Source organism: Hermetia illucens, chromosome 3 (genome assembly GCF_905115235.1).
Source record: "Hermetia illucens chromosome 3, iHerIll2.2.curated.20191125, whole genome shotgun sequence".
Taxonomy (NCBI): domain Eukaryota; kingdom Metazoa; phylum Arthropoda; class Insecta; order Diptera; family Stratiomyidae; genus Hermetia; species Hermetia illucens.
The window spans coordinates 137,033,770-137,058,683 of NC_051851.1; the positions used below are offsets into that span (position 1 = coordinate 137,033,770).

Here is a 24,914-nt window from a genome sequence, read left to right on the forward strand (position 1 = left end):
AGTATGTAGTAGGTAATATAGCTTGTTGTCGTTACAATTAAAGCCAGACTAATCGCTTTTTTCATCTCGAGTTTATAGTTTTTGGATTCGAGCAGACATGTCTAATGCTATTGTCACGAAAGCGATTGGGCGCTTTTTTTTAACCATTATAGAAAATTCCTTTTTATTTTCGTCCTCCCTTGCATTGTATTTTATTCTCATGTTCGCTACTCTTTTTATTTCAGGTATAGAACATAAAACCGTAGGAGTAAAAACCAAAACCATGGCACATAGTTAATGAATCTTATGAAAAAAAAACATTTAAAACGTCAATGAAAGAGTAACAGTCAAAATATTTTTTTACGAACCAGAACAAACCGGGATATTTATATCAATTTCTTTTATACTGAAACCAAAAGATCCTAAGCCACATATGAAGCAGCTACACATAAATCAAAATTTCTAAGAGAACGGACTTTATGATATTAAAAAAGAGACATTTTGTAATCAGATTCAGCAACTAAAGGGACAAGAGAATTTCCACAAAGAATTGCCTCCTAATCGGCTCATATTGTAATTTGCATTATACAAATGACCAAATTTTGACCAAAAACAAAGGAAAGCCTGAAGACATTTCCATTGAGAGCACAAGCAACTGATTGATTTTAATGAAAAGAAAGAAAAAGCTTAAGTCAAATCAAAGTCTACATATTTGCAATAAAAAGGAGAGAGAAATACGTTGGAATGAAATATGTAGCAAGTAAAATATATACGCGCCTTATTACCTAATTCAAAACAAAACAACAAAACCAAAATAAACCCAAAAACAACAAGCATAAACAATTAATGCAATAACGAAGCAACAACAAAATAATATTAATGAATAATATAGAAAAGTAATTTTATAAAGCAACAAACAATTGAGAATCAACAATTCTAATTTAATATATATGTTAAAATAAAGTAACTAGAACTAAAGCATCAAGTAAGTACCTCAACAAATCTGCTTGCATTGCACTCACCATTTTCCTTTCAAATAATTAATAAAATGTTATTTTTGTTGTTTTAAAATTGCATAAGTGTATGCGTTTGAAAATAGCTTTCTCTTCTCCATGAAATGTTTGTTGATTTATTATAAATTGGTTCATTCAATGGAAAAATCATAATTTGTTCTTCTTATGTTTGTTTGATATTTCTTTTAATTGTTTCAATTTTGTTTTGTATTTTGTGCTTAAATATTTTACATTGCATCATTTTTCAATAGAAACCAACGTTTCTTAGCGTCTATTTAACATCTCCTCATGTACTCCTTTCATGGAATTAGAGGCATCCCATCTACCTGTCTTCATTTTCAAGCATGACAGAAATAAACTTGCCTGTATCTATGTTAGTATAGGGGCCATGATGAATACTCATCCCACTTCTTGGAATTTACCAAAAGAGTTTGTTAGGCTAACTTTTAACATAAGAGTTTAAGAGTCTTCCTTCTCCTTTGACAATTAATGAATATAATTTTTACCTGCCTTAACTTTTAGTAGTTGTCAAAATCAATTTAAAATTAGTTGATTTTAATCCTTCCGCCAGAGTATTAGCCACAGTGTCAGAAAAGATATCCTGATAAATTAATTGTAACTTCAAGTGAGTGTTTTGCCGTTGTTTTTTGAAAAGGCGTGCTTTTGAATCATCTAAACTACATTCAGACTATTACACCTTAAAATTCCACCTGTGCCTTATGTTTTTGTGTTGTCGCATGACTTCAATATTTTTTAAATTAATCTTACTTAAATTGTGTTCATATTACGAAAATAAGTATCGGAGAATTCTGAAAGTTTACATCTTTAACTTTGATTTTGCAGCATGGATGATTGCGCACGTATGGAAAGAAGGGAACGCGATAAACTCGCACGTCAACAATTACATAACCCGACACCGGAGTCGTCACTGTTTCCAGAACCAGTACGGGTGAGTACAAGAATTTTTTTTTATAATCGATCAAGTGTTACTGCAAATTTGAGTCAGTGAGAATTGTGTATATCTACAATTAGCGCGACAATTGTAGGATTTTCTATTTATCTGTTCCTTCAAAAATAGTAACCAGCCTCCTGTTTCTCAGGCATTGCATTTTAAATGAGGCTCGTGGTAAGAATTAGCCCAGTTTTTTCCTGATCGCGGTCCCCAATTAGTAAGATTGACTGACATATATTCGACCTGGATTCTTTTAGTTAGTATATAGGTTTTCCATATGGTTACATGATTTAATGTTTTCGCCAGGATCAGCCCGTCACAGTTTTGAGTATCCCCTATAAAGAACTGCGGGGGTAACAATCTATGAATAATGTCAATTCTACAATGTTATGGTTACAACCGAAACCTTTTTGAGCTTGAAACCATGTTTAAGCCAGTTAGAATCTGCAGTAGTACAGGTTTGTCCGTTCAAATGTCAATCACAGCTACCACGAGACCAACCTCAATATTCAGGCACCATACAAATTAGAGAGGGTTACCTAGCAGACCACGACATCTGCTCCATTGAAAATGAGTTTAGCTACACCCTCGAGTTTTATAGTTCACGGATTAAGGTACTCCGTTGCTATGTTAGGAATTGATCGAAACAAGGCAAACCCTGAATTTGACATTTTTATTTCATATTGCATAGCCAAGGGACTAACCTGTCTGATATAAATGAACATAATGATTAGTATAACGCAAAAGTTAATAATGATAAGAATAGTTGCGCGGTAGGTTTGTGCCGCAGAGTTTTCATCTGCTAATCCTGGCGAGCATGATATGGAAAAGCTTTTCTCAATGATACCCTAAGGATGTAATTCTTCGGCCACTAGATCATGTACTGAGATGATGCCTCGAATGTGCCCAATTGATCCAACTATTTGGTTCATAATGGTTTTGAGCTACCAGCAGTTCTGTTCTTCCGAAATTTCTAGATCAAAGTTCAGTTCTGAATACTTTTGGAAATGCCATTTTTATTTCTTTTGAATATTATTATAGTTTATCATTATATTCTCATCCGATCATTAGTTATTGTGCCATTAGCAAGCTAGTCCCATTGACTTCAATTCAATGATACGTGCCACGTGCATCATTGTTATTCAATATTTCTTGTATAGATTGGCTTCCCTTCGTTCCTCCTGCAGACCTTGTTCGGTAATCATTCAAGTTCGGAATATTTTTTTCCCCATTTATGTTGACCTATCAATAAAAAAATATACACGATCAAGCAGTACATTTTTTTTGGTTAGAAGATAGTTGAACGAATATCAGGAATCAGTTCCTTTCTTTAGTGCTTTATAAATTTCCTAGTGGCACAACCAGTGTCATTGTGTGGCTACCAAACCACTCCACCCGCCTACTTCAGTACTCCGACCAGCAAAGTGCTAGTTAATCAGAAAAAATCTTGTTTGCCTGTAGTACGATTCAGATTTCATGCAGTCTATTGTAGCATTACCAAATTTCTTTCACGACTCTGCCTACCTGCCTGACTCCCAATCAGGATAGTAATCATAGAGCAGCACAATGTTGGAAACATTCTCTTGTAAATTTCGAAATAAGACACTTTAATACGCTTTGAAGCCTAAGTTGCTGTTTGCGTTGTTATTTATTTTTTGAGTGAGAAAGTGACATGTATTTACGCACAAAGTGCCGGACTCCTGTGTCAAACAAACTATTGGCTAAAACACCCTCATGGAGCCTAGTACTTTAATCCGGAACCATTTTACACATTACCTCAGGCTAGATCTATTCAGTATAGGAGCAAAACCCCGTGGATTCAGGGAGCGTCAGCTACCCTGGCTTTTCTCCTATCCATCTTCTTCGCCTTGAGAATGCCTTGAATGTAACGTGCCAATCGGCTCCACGAGTTCTCGCTCTGCAGCATGACCTAAGTTATGGTGTCCAGGAACGCAAGCCACCCTTTTCTCGAAAGGTAGTGGCGATGGCCCTCCCACTATCTACAGAAGAAAAAGGTGCGGCAGGCATTATCCATCACATCATGCATTAAATGCAGTCGGGCGATCGAGATTTCCCGATTGTGTGCAGGTAAGATTGAAAATAGCCATGTCTGCTGAGCAGCTGGGTTAGGTAATAGTCAACCTTACCGTGCTTTCGATTGAACCACTGCCGCACGTCTCTTATGCGTGATGCTTCCACATCTTGTTTCTCTTTCCCAAGATTGCTGCTGTGCACAGAGAGTACGGGCTCTCTGTTCACAAGCGAAAGCTTTCTTATTTCCTCGCCTTTTCAGATATATATAAGCCTCCGCTCAGCAGCATGGAGAGTGATCGAAATAACTCCCAATGTCACCATTACTGCTGGCTCCGAGACAGTACGACAGGCGGAGAAAACTCCCAGAGCCCCTCGTCTTTGTACTCACGCTAGGCATTTCCTTATACGTTCCTTAGCACCTACCTCAAGATCTCACAAAGAAAAAACAAAAGCAAGGGACGGTCTCCTGCTGGATAAGGGACCTCCGATATTGGACATCAGCCGGCAAATTGCAAACATTCTAGCCGAAAGCTGACTTTAGGGCATAGGCGAATGATTGTTGATATGCTTTGAACTGGGAGTGTCAGTCCTTCTCTCGAAAAAGGTATGACAGGAATCTAAAATGGTATCATTTTTTGAGTGATACATCATCCTTGGTAAAGGATAATCACTTACAAATCGAAATGAAGTACAGCAGCTAATATAATCTAAACAGATAGAACACATAAACTGTCATTACTATAAAAACTTACGTTCACATCCTAAATGACACCAAGGGTTGCTACTCCAGTCATTGTCCGGCTGTCCTGAGTTTGATGCCTATATCCCAATGCTTGAGTATATTGCATCAAAACCCTACAGATTAAAATAATATATCAGGTGCGGTTAGAAGTCATTGAGCGTTTATTTTATGTTTAAAGTCACTTATTTATGTAAAGAATGAAGATTGATTATTGTTATATTTTCCGCTTTGTTGATGTGGTCGACTTTTGGCGACTTCCATAATTTCCAGTTCGGAGAAGGATCTGTTTTTATTGGTGGAAAACTGAAACTAATTTACCATCTATCTGAATGTAGTGCTATGCTACGCTAATAGTTTTGAAGGGAATGTAAGAAGTAGAAGTCGGACGACGCAAGGTTAAAAGAGTATGCTGCGTAAGAGAACGCACATCAACCGAGTTCTGTTGTGCGCCTGCTTTGGTCTAGATAAAGTTTCTCAAGTTTGGGTACAGTAACGTTTGGTCCAATTGCCTTACCCGCAAACGGACTAGGCCTCATTAATGCTAAAAGGTTCTGAAGTTCTGTAGCTTTATAGTTACCATTGTCATTGGCTTCATCGCATGAACCTTCACAGAAGCAATGCAAAATTCGTTATTCCACATCATTGTAGATCTTGTTTGGTAAATTTAGCCCTTGAATTCCAAATCAAGAAGGAAAACTCCAGTAAATCTGCTATCGATGCTTAATCGAGCTATGGAAAAGTAGTTCAAGTGATTGACTTATTAACTAATGCAGGTAATGATGGGGTAGACGGATTGTGGCTCTTTCCTTATTCAAATCGTTTTTGTATTCTTAATTGCCTTATTCTAATAGCTTAGAATTCAATTGTAACAAATTTTTCTTACTCCATTTCCCCTAAGGCAGCAGTAGAAACTAGGGTAGGTAGTAGGGTCGGTAGCGAGACATCTACGCATTGCAGGCAATGTTTAGTAGACAAAAAAAACACTTTTGTCTTCAGTGTATAATTGAGGAAAAGCTCTGAATAGAATATTCCGAATATCGAAAGATCACCCATGAGTAGACTTCATCAGTCACGAGAGCAGAACTGTACATGACTGTGGGTAATAACGGCGTAGGTCACCCTGCATCTAAGTGGAGCTCTGCGTCGACCCAGGCCTGCATGCCACTATGTTAGCTTGTTTAGAAATCTGGGAGGGATTCTTGGCCTTATGTCCAATGTTGCATAACATATTCAAGTTTCTGATGTTTGCATGTGGAACTCTTGTATAATGACACCCACATTCCCGGTGAAGAGTGCAATGGCGACGGGCCCCTTCAAGTCACCATACTTATCAGAGGACATTGAGCATACGAGCTTCCACTCATAAAAGAACAGAAGGACATCGTTAATCTGTTCGATAAATTAAATAATCCTCATTTCGTGTAGCTCTTAGTAATTCCTTGTGAAACTGCACTCGTCTCCCGAAGGCTAGATTTATCACAAGTTTAGATCTGAAGGATAATGCTTTTTCCCTCTTAACCAAGGTACGAAACATATGTAGAGAGTAAGTATGCTCAATTTATGTAGGTTATTTGTTAGCATAGTAGTTTCGACTAGCTCCTTCGGCCATTTCTCCTTCTCAGCATTCATATTCTCTTCCATTTGCCGTCCATGTTCACCTTCAGGTAGTCAAGAGAATGTGGGAATGGTTCAAAATCCCCCATTCAAACAAGTCCAGGTATTGTTTCATTGTTCGTGTGGGGTCTGGCATTATCGTGCAGCAGGCGTGCTCTCCTTGTTTTATTCTCGCTCTTTTCAATTTTTTTGGGTTTCACATAATCTTGCTTGTGATTATCCTCCATTGAGCCAAATATTCAATAAAAATTATGCCCTTATAGTCCCAAAACACAGATGGCTTGTTTTTTGGGTGAAATTGTGATTTTGATTTTTTGGCTGATGATGTTACTGTTTAGGCGCGTCGCAACTTGTACACATTTGTACGATTCGTAAACTCCATCACCATAAACAATTTCGTTAAAAATCTCAATTGCAGGTTTTCCATTCACAATGAGGTAGTAGATGACGTCGCGCATTTCGCACTTGGCGAGAGATTTATCGACATGTTTCGTAATAGATGCCTCTGGGTCAGGGTTGTGTTCTTGGTTTTGCCACCGTTATCGATAGCCTTTAATTAATATGATTCCCACAGAAAAAGTTAGATCAAAATATATTCTGTCCTCTACTATTCAGAACCTTCACTTTCATAGTAAAGACGGCCTAAAATTTTCTCTATTTTCTCATTGCAAAAATATTAATTTTTAATTGTATTTTTCAAATTTTTTTCAGATTGAAGGTGATTCGACCATAGATCAAAAATTGGGTGACTACTCGGTTGCTCGGAGCCTGTTGTTCTCCGAACCAAAGCAAACTCGTATCATAGGAATCACAACAAATGTCACAAAACCCCCGCCTCCGGTACAACGACCGCCACCACCACAGCAACCACCTTCGTTTTCAACTGTTGGATTAGGCTCATCATCATCGACAGCTGCACCAACATTTGCTCCACCTCCTTCACAAAATAATCGTAGTATCCCGCCATCACATCGCTACCATCAACCGCATCCGTCACTCTCCTCGACACAAATCCGTAGCGGAAGTGGGACATATTTAAAGCAACCGGACCCAAAACCAACGCACAATGGTCGTTATCCAATAGCACCCATCAACAAGCATGATACGCATTTAAAGAACAGCAGTAGCGGCCTTGGGCCGCCACCGCCATCATCAGGCTCGTCAATGATGCCAAATGGTCGATTAAATGAGAAATCTCAAGTTTTGGGGAGCACGAGTAATACGAGTGGTAATAGTGCGCCTGTTCCTAATGGGCGCTTTCAGGTTCCTCTTGTGCCTAAGCAGCATAGATATCATCCCATCGAGAATACAACTGCTTCGCCACCGAGGAGTGGCGATGTGGAGAATATATTGAAAGAGATGACCATGCGAACAATGCCCGTGACTGAGATTGCAGCAACGCCTCGTAAAGAATTCGAGACAAAATACAACCTTGGTCAACCCAATCATCACGTTTATGCCGCGTTGCCTCCAGCGTTTAAAGATTCTTTTACAAAACGTATGTTTGATTATGAATGAAAATATTTTTGATGTCGTAAAGTTTTATGTCCCTTACAGAACGTGATAAAAATCTGAATGTGCCTAAATCAACCGAACTTCTTGAAAATGATCTTGAACTATCCGAGAGTGACGATGAGCGCAAGAAGCAAACACCAGCAGAACCGTAAGATCCAGGATATTATCGTGAAACTGTTAATAATCCCTTTTTACGCATAGATCACCACCAACCAACGATAATTCCAGTGACAGTTCGGAATCCGCTTCAAGCGAGTCTGAAAGTGAAGAGTCTACGGGTGGTACCAGAGGAGATGCTTCCAATCGTAAGTTTCCCACTGTTTTTATTTAGACTAGACTATCAGTAGTGCTTAGATTTGTGCCCCTTTTTTTCCACATTTTCATTAGGTTTAAGCAGATATGTAGTAAGATATCCTTTCTAACATTCTTTTCAGAAACGAGCAAATGGAACCTGAGCAAATATTTTCTGAAGGAGAATGATGCTTCGGCGCAACCCTCACCACATGATAGTCATAATGCAAATATCAAGCATGAACCAAATATTCTTGATGACAATCACTTGTCATCTCCAACACCATCTCCCTCCTCAACGCATCGCCATGAAGCAAATCACATTACTCCGATTAACCCGATCCTACCGGTGGATATTAAGAAAGAAAATGCGGCACAGGATTTCAATAAAGCGAATAATAATAGCTTAGAATTGCAACCAAATCAAATCAAGAGTGAGAATTTCGGTAAGTATGCGTAGACACTAACGATTTAGTAATTAATGTGGGCATGATTTGCTTAGGATTAAGTTGCAAATTCATTTCAGTTTCTTTGAAATAATTCGATGACTTTTTCCAGATAAAAGCCCATCAAGTAGTCCAGGGAAAGTTCAACATTCGGATACCGTTGAATCGGATCAAATTGAGAGCGTTCTAGCTGAAGCGAAAGGATTGGCGGAATTGAAGCCAGTCTCAGATATTGGTACTAGTTCAGATGAAAACAGTATAGCAAAAAAACAAGTGCCCGTAGCGATCGTCAAATCGCCAGCCAAAAAGCCAGTAAAACGCCGCAGAAAAGTACAAAAGGACAAGAAACTTGTCGACAGTGATTCGAGCGATGATGATGGTGATTTCTCGAGCGCCAATACGCTATCGGACAGAGGCCGGTATGTGTTTTGATCAATTTTCTAGACCAAATATTTACAAACATTTTTATAATCCTTACGAGGCTTTTACTAAAATTTGTTCCATTATTTCTAGCTCGATTGAGAAAGAAAAGAAGGGTCGTGGTCGACCACGTAAAAATCCTATTGTTGCTCCGGCTGCACCCACTAACAAATCACCAGCAGTGACGCCAGTCAAGAACTCCTCGGCGACAGCGGCAGCTAATAAGCGCGATCCGCCTGCGAGGAAAGCTGGTGCAGCTAAGAGGGCGTCACGACAGAATTCCATAGTTAAAAGTCGTGAGATATTGGATACAACGACTGACTCATCGTCTGACGATGGGCGAACGGCGCCCGCTAAACCAAGTGTGCTCCCATCTCCAACTTTGTCAGCATCGGCACAAGTGATCCCGTCTAAAGCGGCCGAGCTTGCAAATCGAGGTGCTTTAATATCAACTCATAAATCGTCAGCAAAAGTGGAAAATGTTGCGGTACCTTCGAAATCGAGTGATGATGATGACGACGATGATGATGATGACGATTCGTCAAGTTCTTCAGAAAATAGTGATGATGAGTGAGTACATGATGACTTATTTTATTGACAATTTCAAAAAAGGAAGAGCTTGACTTTCATAAATTAAGCTAAAACGAGAGTGTTAAAATCAAAAGTGAGCTGAATCGAATTAGACTAGGGATTATGTTCAATTTGAATGGTTATTTACATCCGCGGAAAACGTACACATATAGAAAGCAAAGGAGAATTGGGGAATTCATATTGGATTTTCTATTTATTCCAATGGAAAACATATTATTTACCGATTACATTAGCCTCTCCTTTTAGAATTTTGTAGGCCGACATATACTCCACACACGTGAAACAATTTACGATAAGCCTCTCATTTTAAATTGTAGCATGCAGTTCTTCACAATGAACGCTTCTTGAAAATGAGGGTGGATTTAGCAGTGAAAAATATTGATAACAGGGCGTTTCTCAGGGAGACATATTTTTCGCAGCTAATAAATAGTTTGATATTTATCTTCACAGATAATCCAGTACTGTTAGGACAGTACAGAGGGCGTCAGATTCCCATCAGATTATGGTCGCTAAAAAATTTCCTGTGCGGTCGGTGTCAACCAAGAGGAGCGAGCAATCCCAAAGCCAAAAAAAGTTGACGAAATTTAGCCTGAAAGTTCGCCCGCAAACTGAGGCCCCACCGAAGTGTTCCGTGGATACGCGCTTGCCTGCCTTTGCTAGCCAGGCCCGGAAATCTGGGGGAGGGTCCTTTGAACAGGAACAGTTCAGTCCCTCGCGTGCCATGTAACAAAACTGCGTGTCTTTAAAACGATGTGTGGGTCCGCACCGGAACCTGAAAAATAAACAATGTCTAGTCTCAAGTTTGGAATTGAGCTGAAGCATGTGCGCTATATATCTCGCCACACCAAGACTCAAGGTTGACCATTGCAACAGCGTCTCCAGGGTAGGGGGTGGGTGTGCTCTTCAGCATCTATAATAAAGAGACAAGCGAGTCTTTAGAGCGACCATACCAGTGCTCCATAGCTAAACATTACAGTTTACCATGCGTAGTTTCAAGTGTATGTCTTATCTATGGATCTAGTGAAAAATGTCCGATCACATTCAGATATTTTGCCTATTTGATAATTAAAGCGGTTCACCAAAAAGGGATGGGAGTTTGCTTTGATCCAGATTCCTCTTTTTGATGAACCCTTGCTGGGATTGTGAGGTTGTCCCGTTCACAACATTCTTCTATTAAACTCAGAGTTTATTCTACCAGTTCTGAGAATCAGAAGAGATACATCGAGAAAAGGTAGTCTACACAAAAGCTGGTTATTCAAAAAAGCATATGCATTCATAAAAATTATTACAGAAAGCATAATTTACAATAAATTCCATTGCAAATGAGCCTTTTAGAGGTAGTATAGATTCCAATATTCTCTGTCTGTTTTCTATGCGTCACCGATACTATATCTTTTAATTATCGGTAACATTGCTCATGCTACGAATGCGTTGATAACATCTATCTGTTCTCTTATCGTAGCCAAATGGCTTTGAATTTGGAAAGAGAGGTGAGCTGAGTCAGAGTAAAAAAAAAGTTCTCAGTCTGATTGGTCATCGCATTCTTCCTATCTACATCAATAGGCAGAACATCGAAGGTGCTGATCAACTTATCGTCGTTTTTGCCGCTAGATCTGCCTTCACTTCACGTCTAAAATCTGGAAATGCAGATATCTGAACTCCAACATTAAGTTGAGATTGCTTCGGGTCCATGTTCTTTTCGGGTTGTTATATGGAAGCGGCACATGGAAAGTGGCCACAACAGTTGCTCAAAAGTTCCAGATCTTCGTTAACACCTGGCTCCCCCGGGTCATTGGTGTACTCTGGCCTGAGAAAATCTAGGACAATGACCTACCACGGCGTATGGGCCAGTTATCGGTAGATTTGTTAATTAGAGAGCGGAGGTAGCAGAGCAGAGGGGAGGCCACACTTTAAGAAAGGACAACAAATGCAATGCTGGTTACGTCATGCAATGGAACTCACTTTGCTAGAGTGACAGTTGGTAAGGCTCAAAATGTGTATCCGGGTCAACCAAGAAACTGAAAAGTGGCGAAAATTACACCTTTAGATGTCTAATTCTTGAGGAAAGTACCGAGTTGATTATAGTCTTGCTTTATCGACTGGTACACCCCCGCAATATTCACTGCATTTTGTTGGCAAATTTGAGGAGGGAACGGAAACTTAAACAAAAATATTTAATAATTTATAAACGTTTCGGGGGCATGTATGTTACTAGCTCAATCAAAATGGGATTGAGGGTGTGTCTTATGCAATGGATAGAATCGATGCTAGGAACCGATATAATCCATCCTAATCTGGGAGGTAGCCACTTAACCAGAGTTGTGAACAGAGATGTGCCCCAGGGTGATGCCCCCTTCCGGTGCTCTGGTTGATAATGATGGGCGAAATTCTACCTATATTAGTCAGAAGTCGCGTGAAAGTGGTGGTGTATGCCGAAGTTTTAATGGTATTGGTGTCAGTGATGTTTCCCTCAAAGACGGCGCGTTTGGAAAGGTATCCCTGCAGGGTACAAGATGCGGACTCGGCATAGATCAAATCGAAATGAAGCTAATGCTATCTCCAACTAAGACAGGGGTATCCAAATTCCAACTCCCGCGGATATATGGACAAAGTTTGGGTCTTTTCTACAATGTAAAGTATTTGGGTGTGATCCTGGATCCTAAGTTTAGTTGAAGATCTAACTGAGGATTAAAAATGCTCATTTAACCTTCAATATCTACCAGAAGATCTTTGTAAGGAAATGGGGTCTTTGTCCGAGGATGGTTCTCTGGATGCAGCCAGTGTAGTGGCAGGTGTACAACCGGACGTACAGTAGAACTAAGTTCAATAGGATTCAAAGAAGCGCGCGTGCAAGCGCAGTTAGGGTTCTACGGTTCAGTCGGCAGATGCCCTCAATGCACTTCGTCACCACCTCTCTGGGAGGAGGGGGGCCGGACATATGCAGTTGCTTACCATGGAAGTACTGACGATACTGGAAGTCTGTCAATGGCTGGGGCATGATCCGAACCCCAAGCGCACCATAGCCATTCTGATCGGCAGCCAACAGTTTGAACAGTTTGTGGCACGTTTAAAGTCATTTGGCACATATAAATTCAAAGTTATCTGGGTTGGCGGTTAAAGGAACGTAGAGGCGAATGAGCGCGCTGACGGAAGGAGGGGTGGTACTGTGCTTTTGACAGTTCTTGGTTGGGCACAGTCTGCGTCCCATTGGTGATTGTCAGGAGCAGAATCTACTCGCATTACTTATTAACCGCTGCTTTCAGATGGCGAAGTCTCACCAGTTGCGCCCCGTCAAGGAGGAATTTGTCCACCTATAACAAGAGCCGATCATACAATCATACATATGCATACAAAATTAGGCCGTCCGTACAAGCACTGGCCTATAGGGAACCATGCTACAAGACTCGGCATAACCTACAATTCGCATTGTCGAAGCTGAAGAAAAGAGGAGGGAACCATGAATCACTTCCTGCGATTACCCAGCTCTAGCTAAACCCATGTTGCGGACACTACGTACACCATTCTTTGAAGACCCCAAAAAGATTTCTAGTTGCTGCGGGAGAAAGCTGCTATTCTTCGGCCGGCTGAACTCTGCTTCCCTTGCTCTTACCCCAGCAGTCGTGGTCTTAGATGTTTGTGGTATCTAAACGGCGAATCACAGCGCTAATTGGCTCCTCGGACGGTCACTAATACCTATCATACACATATTATACACTTTAATAGGGGAGACCAAATTGGAAAAATGGGTTGCAGTAAACTGGGCAGGGTTAATGCTCTCAAAGAAAGACAATTTGCTCCACAGTTTTTTCGATTACGATCTTGAGCTCTCTATATTGACAGAACTACTTTGTATTAATTTCGATTATTTTTCACAGGCGGGTCCCATCTTCAGTCGAACGTGCGTCATCCCGACAACAATATTTGTCGGGTCATCACAGTTCCTCACAAAGCCATCACTCCTCGTCGTCGTCAAGTCATTCCGATAGCGATAGCGACTCACCTCCTAGGGAGGACAAAGTAAGTAACACAAAACTAATTCATACTCAAATTTTCCTAACGATTCTGTTTTTATCTAGAAAATCCGTGATAAATCAAAAAGTGATAAAAATAAAAGTGATACACTACGTAAACTATTTGTTATCGGTCCAAATCGCGGCGAGGGGGGAGCCAAAGGTAAAGGCCAAGTTCTTATTGTTGACCAATCTGAAGAATCACAAAATCATCCAACGAAAGATGGACCGCCGATACACCATGAGAAAATTTTATCTCCAATAGCTTTCAAGCCTCATAGTAACAATAACGATGCTTTACATCATCCTCCACTGACAGTTGCCGGCGCAAATAATCATTTAAAATCTCCCCGAACCTCAACTACAGCTATGCTATCAGCAACGGCTGTGACAGCAGGGAATACGGCACCGTTAACTAGCAATATTTCGAGCAATAGTAAATCTCCATCGACAGCGACACTGAGAACACCCGAACGATTGCCTACAATGAATAATAGTAGTAACAAAATACATAGTGTTAGTAATACGAATAACAACAGTAACATTAGTAGTAACAGTGTAAATACGAAAACTCCCCCAATTATTTGTCGGATTGATTTGTCCCTACTGTTGCATGTTCCGAGGGCTTGGTTACAAAATTCCTATAAAATTCGGGACGGTAACATTAGTAATAACTCCACACAAATCCAAAGTGCTCCTCATAGTGACGACGATCGGCTCAAAAGTCCGAAGTTGCCTCTGACGCCGAAACATAGTAATAATAGTAGTAAAATCAGTCACAATCTTTCGGATATCAGCAGCAGTACGAACAGTACTAGCAACAACCCTAGTAATAATGTAAGACTGGTCAATAGTGACGCAATAAGTAATCAAAGTGCAGCGGCTGCCTCATCGCCCGCAACTTCACGGATTGCGGACGGGAGTGGTCTTAGTAATAAAAGTAATTTGAATGCCGAGAATCTTGGAGCAAACAAGGGTGATCTTTACAATGCGGACAACCATTGTAACCGCACGGCGAAGGACGCAACTCAGCTGAGTCCCCTATTAACACACAGCCAGCCTCCGCCATCGCAGCCCTCGCTTGTGTCCCCAAAGCACGAACAGCTACCCCATCCTGCCGCCATGAAATCTGTCGGAGCGGCCGGTATCAAACATGAATCGATAAAATCTGAATTCACACCGGACGACTACATGACGTTCGCTGGACCAGGAGGAGCATCATCAAAACCTCAAGGTTTGATCGACAACAAATGCAATCTTTACAACACCTCTAAACTGGGAGCAAATAATAACGTTAAGCAAGAACAATTGATCAAAAACGAATACAAGAGTTCTTTTATGGGGAACGATTACAGCCAGAATCAAACGCAGGGGCCAGTGTTAGTAGATCCTATTGGAGGCGGAGCGCTCGGTACAGTGCCACCCCCAATGGCAGCAATTAATGCCAGTTGCACGGCAGGTATGAAGTCGACATCGAGTGATGAGCCTATTCCAAAGAATCGTCGAAAACGAAGTCTTAGTTCGAGTAGTAGTCCATACAAGGATAAAAAGAGAAAAAAATCCGGTGCTCAAGTGAGTTAATTTATAACATGTTTCTCGTCTGAAACTAATCCATCTCTTCCAATTTTATTATAATTTCAGAATGAGGTGTTAGAACAATTACCTCCTACAAATCATGATCGGTTAGCGGAGAAATATTCACCACCGCCGTCGATCATTCGCTTAGCATATAAGTCATATTTCGAGCGGGTAGATGACGATATTAGATTAGAGTAAGTAACAACAGTTGGTCGAGTGATGTACATATATTTATGGATTGATTATTGTCTACAGTCAAGAACAGACAATATACCTCCGAGAGGCAAAGCGTCTTAAACACTTGGCGGACCGTGAGAGCGTCCATTTCAACCAGGTTACGTTATATCTGAAGGCTGTACTGTATTTTCTATTGTCGGCGGCTGGCATGGAGCAGGACGACCGAATACCATCTGCATTTACAATTTATAAGGACACATTGTCATTAATAAAGTAAGTTTTGAATTTTATTTGACTTTGTGGAGTTTTTTCCATGTATTTGTATCTGACACTTTTTATATCTCGTCTTTTCCATTACAGATTTATATCATCAAAGTTTACTCATCCGCCACTGCAGGCCATCGACAATACAAATAAGGTGGCGATATTGAGGTAAGAATATTCTCAATCACATTGCTCTCAGCATACTAGATGGGGTGAAAATTATCCGGGCTGACTCGTATAATGAATCAATCGCTTCAAAGTGAATCTGGATTTCACGTTTCAATTTGTTTGTTTGTTTGTTTGGATAGTAATCCTTCAGTTTAGATCTGGATAGTATGGTAGATAAAAGGACAATTCCTACTTTGTTAGATACGTAAGCCGATGAATTGTCGTGATGGTAAAGGACTTTTTTGTCCGCCAAATATGCTCTCTTTCTGTCGTTCAACGGTATAAGAATATCGCATAATGTTCGTCTTTAATAGCTTTTTTCGAGGTAGTTGATGAGCATATGCATAATACTGCCCATAATACTGACCACAAATATGTCCAGCTAATTGTCGCGTTTTGGATTGTTTTCTTTGACTTATCTAATCAGAAACACTGTATTGATTGCGGGTTTGAATCACACTCAAACGTGTAGTCCGGTATCCACATTTTGTCTACTGTAATTAATCGATGCAAAATATTATTTGGATTAAGTTTAGATAACTTCAATCGATGTTTGAAACCATTCACACTCTTCTCGTTTTTTTGTCCATGGACCGAACCACTTATGAGTTGCCTATGCCCTAGACGAAACAGCGAGACACATGACTTGCGTGCTTGACTAAAAATGAGGAGTCCGTGCATCACAAACAGTGGAAGTAAATTGGCTTGCAAGTGGTTGGGTGTGCTTTCAAGTAGATGACGGGTTCAGGCCTCCCTCAATTCTAAACAAAATCCATATGCTTGTAAAGTATGATACTGGTGTGTGATAGTTACAATTTGCTCGAAAAAATATTAGCACTTTGTTAGGTGAAATTCTATAATTTAATGTTTGACTCCTCAATTAACTGGCAAGATCTTTAAGACAATTCGGATTAGCATTTTTGAAGGGGATTTCGAGTTAAATTTCTGACCCTATTCGAAAACATATTTGAAAAAAAATTATCATTGGTTTTTCTTATTCTCCTTGACAATTTTTTTTTCAGCCGCAACTTTAAATTAGGAGATATAAGCCAGTGTTTTCCAGGTAGATTCCGGCAAGTTTCCATGGAAAAGAACTTTACTCGAAAACGTATGCCAGCAGTTCTCATTTCAATCCTTACAAACTTGACTGTTAGTAGTGTTTTAACATCTGAAGCTGCTGAAATTGATTCTACTGGTTACATGCATTTCTAGGTTTTAGATTGCCCTCTCTGTTCTCCATTTCCGTTCTCATATATCTCTTATATACGATGCCTGCCAGATAGTATACCAGATTATTTGATTTTGGAGTACTCCGAGCAATTAGTGAATTAGCGTGGAGATCATTACTTCTTTATGCTTCTTCATTGTGCTACTTTTATAGTTGGCCGAATTCAACTATAATAGTTCGGTTGGTGGTTTGCTGCACGGCAATGATGCTGAAGGAGAACATCGCATCTTTGGTAAAAATCACGAAATTCTTTTCAGTGATAATCGGTCTTGTGAGACTTCCCCTCCTACTCCTAAATTTAGCTGCGGTTAATGAAACGATTCTCCTAGACAAGAATACTTGCAACAGCGATTGAAGTAGATGCATAATCCATAATTGATCTGATCATGCTTTGCAGTGAAGAACATTGAAGTTCTAGTCTGGGGTGCTGTTTGAAATTCTTGAAAAATTTTTCATTTTGCTGATGGTAAAAGCAAAATGGTCTTTAATTTCCAATCCCCAACGAACAAGAGCCAGCTATTTTAGTCTTGATGGATATAGCGAGCTCGATAAAATCACCCTAGGATTAATGGCTTCTAGTGCCGCGATTTAGAAAGCGCTATATCGTTGCTGGAAAGCGTTTGGCTCAAGCAACTTGTATGGGGAGATTCTGTACGCCATCATATGCAGGGGAGTGTAGTAAGCGAACTGAGTACTGAAGTTCCTGAAATGAACGGAATATCATACCGAAGGGTTGATAACAGCGGCATATTTATCGGAAAAATTCTTGCAAACCGTCTGAGAGCTAGTATAAAAAAAAAGGAAATTGGATAAATACATAATCCCGTTCCTTTCAACTATCAAGTAAGGGAAAGATTCTGGGTACGAAAGTAAATTGAGCAAACAATTTGAGTATGTAATAAATAAGGGAAAGAGCCGTAGGAAGGAGTGAGTCCTAAGGGGTTTTACGTGGACTTAATCCCACGGTCTTCTTAAGACACGGATTGATTTTGTGACCACAATCAGAGCCCCGCTGAGACAAGCAACAACGGTTCCAGTCTATACCAAGTGCATGGCTTAGCATTCATACTGGTGGATGCAAGAATTACCTAAATCTCTACCGAAATAAGGAGTACGGCACCCGTGTTGAAACGCAACACCACGCCGAGGCCCTAAGGTCTCTTCTCGCTTGAGCATCACCAACAACCCCCATGAAGCTCCCACTAGGGGGCTAACCGCAAATAACCGAGCTGTACTCACATGCAACGGGAGTTCACCCGAAGTATGAGAGTCCAGGGGCTTTCCCGGTTCCCATGGTACCAGTATACCCCTGGTAAGGTTTAGTGACCAATTTGCCACTTCAGATGAGTCCCCGTGCAAACTCGGGTCTGATCGCCCTAATTAGGCCTTTAGAGCATTCGCCTACTGCATCACGGCCGGTAAACCAAAGTGAGTACAGCGTCTCCCGGTGCCACCACTATGGAGGTTCTCCTCGGTCACTTGGTTTTGGTTTGGCGGACAGGGTTGCCGCCCCGTCTTCCCCATCGCCACCTCTGAGCACCAGCCGTAGGAAGGAAATGGGGATTGAAATCACACAAGGTTTACTAGATATACCAAGTCGTGGTAAATGTAGTGCTTACCTATGGATCACCAGTACGATGGCCAAAGATGGAGTAAAGGCAAGCACTCAAGAAACAGTGTGATTTTACTCCCGTAAAATACTGCTTTGATATCAAAGTCAGGAGCACGATAGAGAACTAGGGCTGGGATACTGGGAGTGAACCCGAGGCATGATATTTCATAAACCCTATATCAATATGCCAACAGCATGTGATAGGTAAACCTGTGTGTCAGGGAGAACCTCGGAAACATACGAAAAACTGGGAACGAAGTTGTTTCGCGGATTTTGTATTCTCTCTGGAGGTGCGGTAGGTTATTTTTATTACCCTAATTCTGTATGGAGCTCTTATCTATCAAGATCGATCGCATTCTCCTGCGTGTGTTTTTAAGCTAGCCGAATGACCAAGAGAACACCAGTTTTCCTACCATGGCTCGCTCTTCCTTTCCTGAATCGTATCAGCAATATTTTAGGGCCAACCATCAAATCTCTTAGTTCTGAAGTGTATAAGGCTTGTCTTGACTTTCCCGCAAAGGAACACAGGGATTTCGATGTAAATGCAACTATCTATCTATAAAGGAAACAAGTTAGGAGACAATCTATTGGGCATCAAAGGCGCGAAGTATGCAGACACTGGTGCTGTCTTGAAATTAGGTTCACGGTCTCTGCTATAATGATGCCATGCCAAATTTACAATGATATTGCCTTGCTGCGTACAAAAGCCACAAGCTCAACGCCATCAATCCTCTGCTTCATTATCGTGTTGAATCCAGATAAATAATTCACTTGCAATTTTTGGTTTACTTGAAATACCTTCTGAAGAGTAAGAATATTGAAATTGTGTAAGTTCGAAAAAATCAAAGGATCACTGTTTATTAGATTCTGAACAATTATTTGCAGGATTTCGTAGTGTTAATATTATCCACCGATTTGCGGGAATTCGCATAGGTGGCTTGTAGTCCCTCATCCTGTATCTTATATTGTTTCATTTAGAAATATCAGTATTCGGTTGAGAATCCTCTGGTACTGATACTACGAAGTGAAAACCTAATTTATGATTGTTGACACATGGACATTTGGACACATGAATGCAACCATGTATAGCCTCTAAAAATTTGTAGACATCCTCTTGAAAGTTTGACAGGTTCATGGTTGGTGTTACTTTATTTCGGGATCTTCAAAGGCGTCTTCAGAGTCCAATACTGATAATACAGGTTGCTCCCTAAGAGACGTTTTGGATTGTTGCAATTTTTGAAAATCGTTATAAGCTACTTAGGACATGTATAATACTACGGTCAGCACAGATGCCTAAATAGTGGCACTAAATGTGAGCGTAATGCACTCTCAGTGCCACAATTTAGGCGTCCGTGTTTCTTTCACCATGTACTCCAATATCCGTACTACTTATGTTAAGAAACTGGTGGAGCTGCAGCTTCGAGAACTCACGTTTCATGTATTAGATACTATCTACTCTATGTGTATTGTGCTGTATCTGAAACGCTTATTTAAAGTCTTATGCCTACAATTTAAGGCCCTCTGTTCGGTTGCTTAAACCCTTACAACTCCATCTTCCAGACCAAACTCAATACTGGACGGTCTAACGGCAAATGCTGGGTCTGATTTCAGCATTGTGGAGCCAAACTTCCGAGCCTCCTTATTACCAGTAACCTTCGAGTGTGCTGTCAGTCACATTACCGGATCAAACTTTTCGAAAATAACCCTGAACGTAATTTCTTTTTCGCGATTACTAAGCAGAACGAATGGATATCTATAAACCCAAAGGGCCATGGACCATTTTATTCTTTTCATTCGGGCTTCAAAGCCATCAGATGCTTGCTTAGAGACTTTAGAATGGACCCATCATTGTAAGTTGATTTTTCTATGCGGGTGGATGTAGGATAGTTTCAAGTGCTGTGGATAACGTATTAAGTCTGCTTTTTCGGAGCTCAACCACCCCAAAAAACCTGTAAGAAATTCTCCCACGTATGCTTGTACACCGTAGCCCCATAGGAAGAAAAATTCGGATTTCACCCCCGTAAAGCCTTATTGTAGGTGACATTACATTTCACCATAACAAAGATCTTACAATGCTAAATTGATTCAGAGAAAAACTGCGGAGTTAGGTTGGCAGCATTCGGTCCAGCATCCGCACTCCCCCGACTTTGATTCATCAGAATTTCACTTGGACAATCATTTGAAAGGAAAGGGGTTTTTAATGGAGACACTCCGGTCTTATGCATTTTTTCTCAACCAAGTCATTTGAGTTTTACAAAACAGGAATTTTGTTGTTATCAGAACATTGGCATATATTAGATTAAAATTAGATTTTTTTCTGTAATTTCACGTAAAAAAATGAAAAAAATTTATCCCCGCACCCAATACTCCTCAACACTGCAGCAATAGATAAGTAACCGAGCTGATAGCACGGATCCATTCCCGGTAAAGTGGGTAATGTGCAATTACCGCACATAACGTATATCTGGATCGTGTCCGGGTGGCTCAGTGGTCGCGGTTCGAATTTCACTTGGGCCAGAGGGATTTGTATCGTGACTGGATGTCGGATACGAGTCAGTTCAGATGTGAACGAGTACGTGAGTTTAATCAGGGTAATAATTACGGGCGACCACATTGTCTCCTACAGTGTACTGAATTAATGAAGTGCGCCGTTGCGGTCTTGAATGTAGCGCTCTAATACGCTTCCAGGCCCTGATTTAATTCAATTGTTGCACCCACGATAATTATTATTAAATCTGGACCGCCTGCAAAGCTGCACCTGCGGTCACATGTTCAGTCCACAAAATTTATCGCTTCAAATCGTTTACAAACATTTGCGCAAAGAGTTTTATGTCCTCCATTACTAACAAGCATAAAGGTGTCTGGAGTGCCCCTGAAATATCTAGCCTCAATAGAATCGGACCTTCCTCTACTTCTGCATGTAACAATCAATTTTGTTCACAAATCGGTAGGATCGGGCTGTAGTTGAAGACACTTTCGATGCGCCGCAGATAGCATTCGACTCTTATCCTGGTGTATATTATCTAACCATGATATGGCTGGGCCTGATAATACAAACTTAGCAGTTGTTCAGGAAACGAAACTCCTCTGGATTATCCGGATTCTTGCAGTTCAGACTTAATTGGAGATGACGTTTTGAGGACCTCGCCCTCCAGAAACGACAAGGAGATTCTTTCGATTATACTGAACAAGTTCGGCCGAATGCAAGGCTTGAATCCCTGAATTTTGGGTAATGTCATTTCCACAACCTGCCGAGTTGAAATATCAGTTTACTCTAGCGAATCGCATTTTCTGGATACACGAATCTCTTTAATGTTTAGTGACTTAATTTATTCAGGGAGTCTAACCCATACGGACCACTGTTTTCCAATTCAAGGAGTTGGTGATCCTGTCCACCAAGATAAGATAATCTTTCTTTGGAGCATTCATGCCGAAAAAGATTTCCACCGTTCTAGTACGAGTTATCTTTTTTCTTTTTTTTGATAAACTAGTTGTGTTCAGCGTAGTAGGTTATGTAACGCAAAGCAGTGTGGGTGTCGGGAGACTGAGCTAACCTTTGTGTTTTTTCTCTTTTGCTGACTTTATATACATTTGTCTTTCTACTGTTTTTGAAGGTGTTACTCAGTGGACTCAGGTACGGTAAATACCTTGGCTGAGTTTAATGCCGGACTAAAATGTCCTGAGGAGCCTTTACATATTGTAGTGACTTATATAAATTGAGCAGTTGATTCTTCACACCAGTTTCAAGCAACAGAGAAAACACGAACTGAAGAACTGTCATGCAACGAGGCCCTTATTTATTCCGCGCAAGACACCAATGATGAAATGCACACATCGAGCTGCAATTCAGCATATTATAGGTTGGCTCATGGAGAATATATCGCCCATGTTTTGTTGAAATCTGAATGATGTTTGCTATCTCATGAACTTTTACTTTATGGTCATGCAGAACTGCTGCTCATCAAACACGCACACAAAAATGTAACACAATATTTTTCCTATTTTTTTCGGTTTGCCATGTGGTTTCTTCCTATTTAGCAATGGTTAACCAACACATCTTGTGTTCTGGTTTGTGGCGAATCCAGAAATTTTTGAAGAATTTAAAAATGGTCCTAACAAAAAGTAAACTGGTTTGTACTTTAATGGCCCTATCGTGTCTGTTTCAGTCTGGGAACTTTTCATCCCATGTAGTATAAAGATTTTATAATTTATTTTGTATAACTTGACATTAAATACTTCTTTCCCCAAAATCTCTTGCAGTTTGCGATGTCAATCACTAATTTCGCTGAAACTCTACCAATTGAAGCGAACGGAGAGCAAAGAAGCCCAAAAAACCATCAACCAGTACTTCGCAAAAGGCTCCACTGAGATAGTTAACGGAAACACACCGTCGATATCGCCAAGTTCAGTATCATCGCTTGGTTCGGGATCAAATACGCCGCCACTACACATGGTACCTGCGCAGGTAAGGTATCCAGCACATCACTTTCAAAAGTACCCAACGGATACTTATCCATTTGAGGTGAGATTCGATTTATCTATAACTGCTTTTAACCGGTCTCTCTTCAATTCCCATTTGATTTGTGTACAGGTGCACGCAGCGTTCCAAAGACAGACATTAGCATACAACTATATATCGAGTGCGCACGAACTATGGGAGCAAGCCGACAATTTAGTGAAAAAGGGGAACCACATGGGTGAGTAGACTATTGTTCCAGTTGGTTAAACAGAGTTATTGGTTTGGGCTGTGATCAAGTTTAGTAGCTGTCGTAACGCAGCACCAACACAGCAATCCAAACCTTACTCTTGTTGTCAGTGAGGCTACTCAGTCAGACACAGTACTAACCCCCCAATTCCTCTTCGTCCACAGGTTTTTTCATCGAATTGGATCGGATTGGTGGACCATTAACTTTGCATAGCTCAATTTTTGATTTATTCAAATACGTTCAACGAGGGTTACACAAATTGAAGGAGATGTAATTAGTTTACATCTCCACAGAAGGAAAGAAGAGGATGATTCCCTCAGATGGACTTTCTAAGAATGCAAAACATGCGAATTCACAACAATTAATTTATTACTACTAATATTAAATGTATATTCTATGTGATTAACGTGAAACAGACGGATGAAATTATATACGAAGCAAACCAAAATTTCACAATTTTTTACATAAATTATTTCATACCAAGTGGAGCGGAAGAAGTAGAATAAATTATAAAGCCGGGAACACTACGTGTGTAGTGGTCGCGCACATGTAATTTGTAATAATCAAAGTGAATGAATAGAAAACTAAAATATCGGGAGAAACGACACCACAAACTAGAAGAAAGTGAAATTGAAACACAACCACACCCAATTCTTTCTTATAAATATGTAGTAGGAATTATTTATACATTCATTACTTGAAAGCAAGTAAGGGAGGAATCTAGTTTATACTTATTTGTATCTATTACATATATCTAGATTGTAGTCTATGCTATAATTCTAATTATTATTATTAATTCTGAATTTTAAGATTGTGTGGTGGTCAATTTGTAAATATACATAGTGATGATTATAAATGAAGGAATATATAGAATTAAATATCCAATCATGGACGAGGATAATACACACGTTGATATAAACAAAAAGAAGAGCATTAATTTTAAGTAATATATGAATATATATTCTATTTATATTTAAAGAAAGAAAAGGAGCAACAAAACTCAAGAATAAAACAAAAACACGAAAAAAAACAAAACTAATGAAAAAAATCACTGAAAACAATTCTTTTTTAGATATTGTGTAATATGTAATGATTTTAATTTTTATTATGTTTTAATTGATTTAAAACAAAATTTTTTATGTGTGGTGAAACACAGAATGGAGAAAGGAATTATTTGTGAAAAGTGAAAAATGAAAGGAAACAACAACCATTACACATTAAGGTTAATATTGAAATCTTGAACAATTTATTGTTATTATTATTATATTATATTATTATTGATACCTAAATTAAATTAATTTGCTAAAAAAATTAAATTATGTTTCATTTATAAGTACGTGGCCTTAACTTCTCGATTTCGGACGCTAGGGCCATGGATATTTGTGTTTAAATGGGCGCTTGTCCCGCTGCTGAAACCTTATCGCTTGCACAGCATTAAGCGTTGGTGATAATGAAACAAAAACACAATATCCTCGAACACGAGATGATAAACAAAGCTAATAGGAAAGAAAGCTAAATTTTGCGCGGAGGCTTCAAACTGCATATTAAAATATTCTCCGTGAGTTTGAAGGCAG

The 24,914-nt window shown here is 39.8% G+C and overlaps 1 protein-coding gene across 4 annotated transcripts in view; it reads left to right on the forward strand.

Moving 5' to 3' along the window:
- The window catches only part of LOC119650588 (AF4/FMR2 family member lilli), a 93,398-nt gene extending 68,742 nt beyond the window's left edge, over positions 1 to 24,656 (forward strand). Inside the window, exons 2-17 of one of the 4 annotated variants that reach the window (XM_038053430.1) lie at positions 225 to 964; positions 1,836 to 1,941; positions 7,046 to 7,832; positions 7,892 to 7,997; positions 8,051 to 8,154; positions 8,284 to 8,586; positions 8,699 to 9,005; positions 9,100 to 9,576; positions 13,473 to 13,614; positions 13,674 to 15,179; positions 15,249 to 15,379; positions 15,441 to 15,635; positions 15,723 to 15,794; positions 22,895 to 23,156; positions 23,226 to 23,331; positions 23,505 to 24,656. In XM_038053430.1, the coding sequence (XP_037909358.1) occupies positions 1,837 to 1,941; positions 7,046 to 7,832; positions 7,892 to 7,997; positions 8,051 to 8,154; positions 8,284 to 8,586; positions 8,699 to 9,005; positions 9,100 to 9,576; positions 13,473 to 13,614; positions 13,674 to 15,179; positions 15,249 to 15,379; positions 15,441 to 15,635; positions 15,723 to 15,794; positions 22,895 to 23,156; positions 23,226 to 23,331; positions 23,505 to 23,614 (4,713 nt within the window). In that variant the 5' untranslated portion in view covers positions 225 to 964; position 1,836 and the 3' untranslated portion in view covers positions 23,615 to 24,656. The remainder of the gene's footprint in view (positions 1 to 224; positions 965 to 1,835; positions 1,942 to 7,045; positions 7,833 to 7,891; positions 7,998 to 8,050; positions 8,155 to 8,283; positions 8,587 to 8,698; positions 9,006 to 9,099; positions 9,577 to 13,472; positions 13,615 to 13,673; positions 15,180 to 15,248; positions 15,380 to 15,440; positions 15,636 to 15,722; positions 15,795 to 22,894; positions 23,157 to 23,225; positions 23,332 to 23,504) is intronic. The other 3 variants (XM_038053428.1, XM_038053429.1, XM_038053432.1) reach the window with 3 other exon arrangements.
- Positions 24,657 to 24,914: the final 258 nt, after the last annotated feature.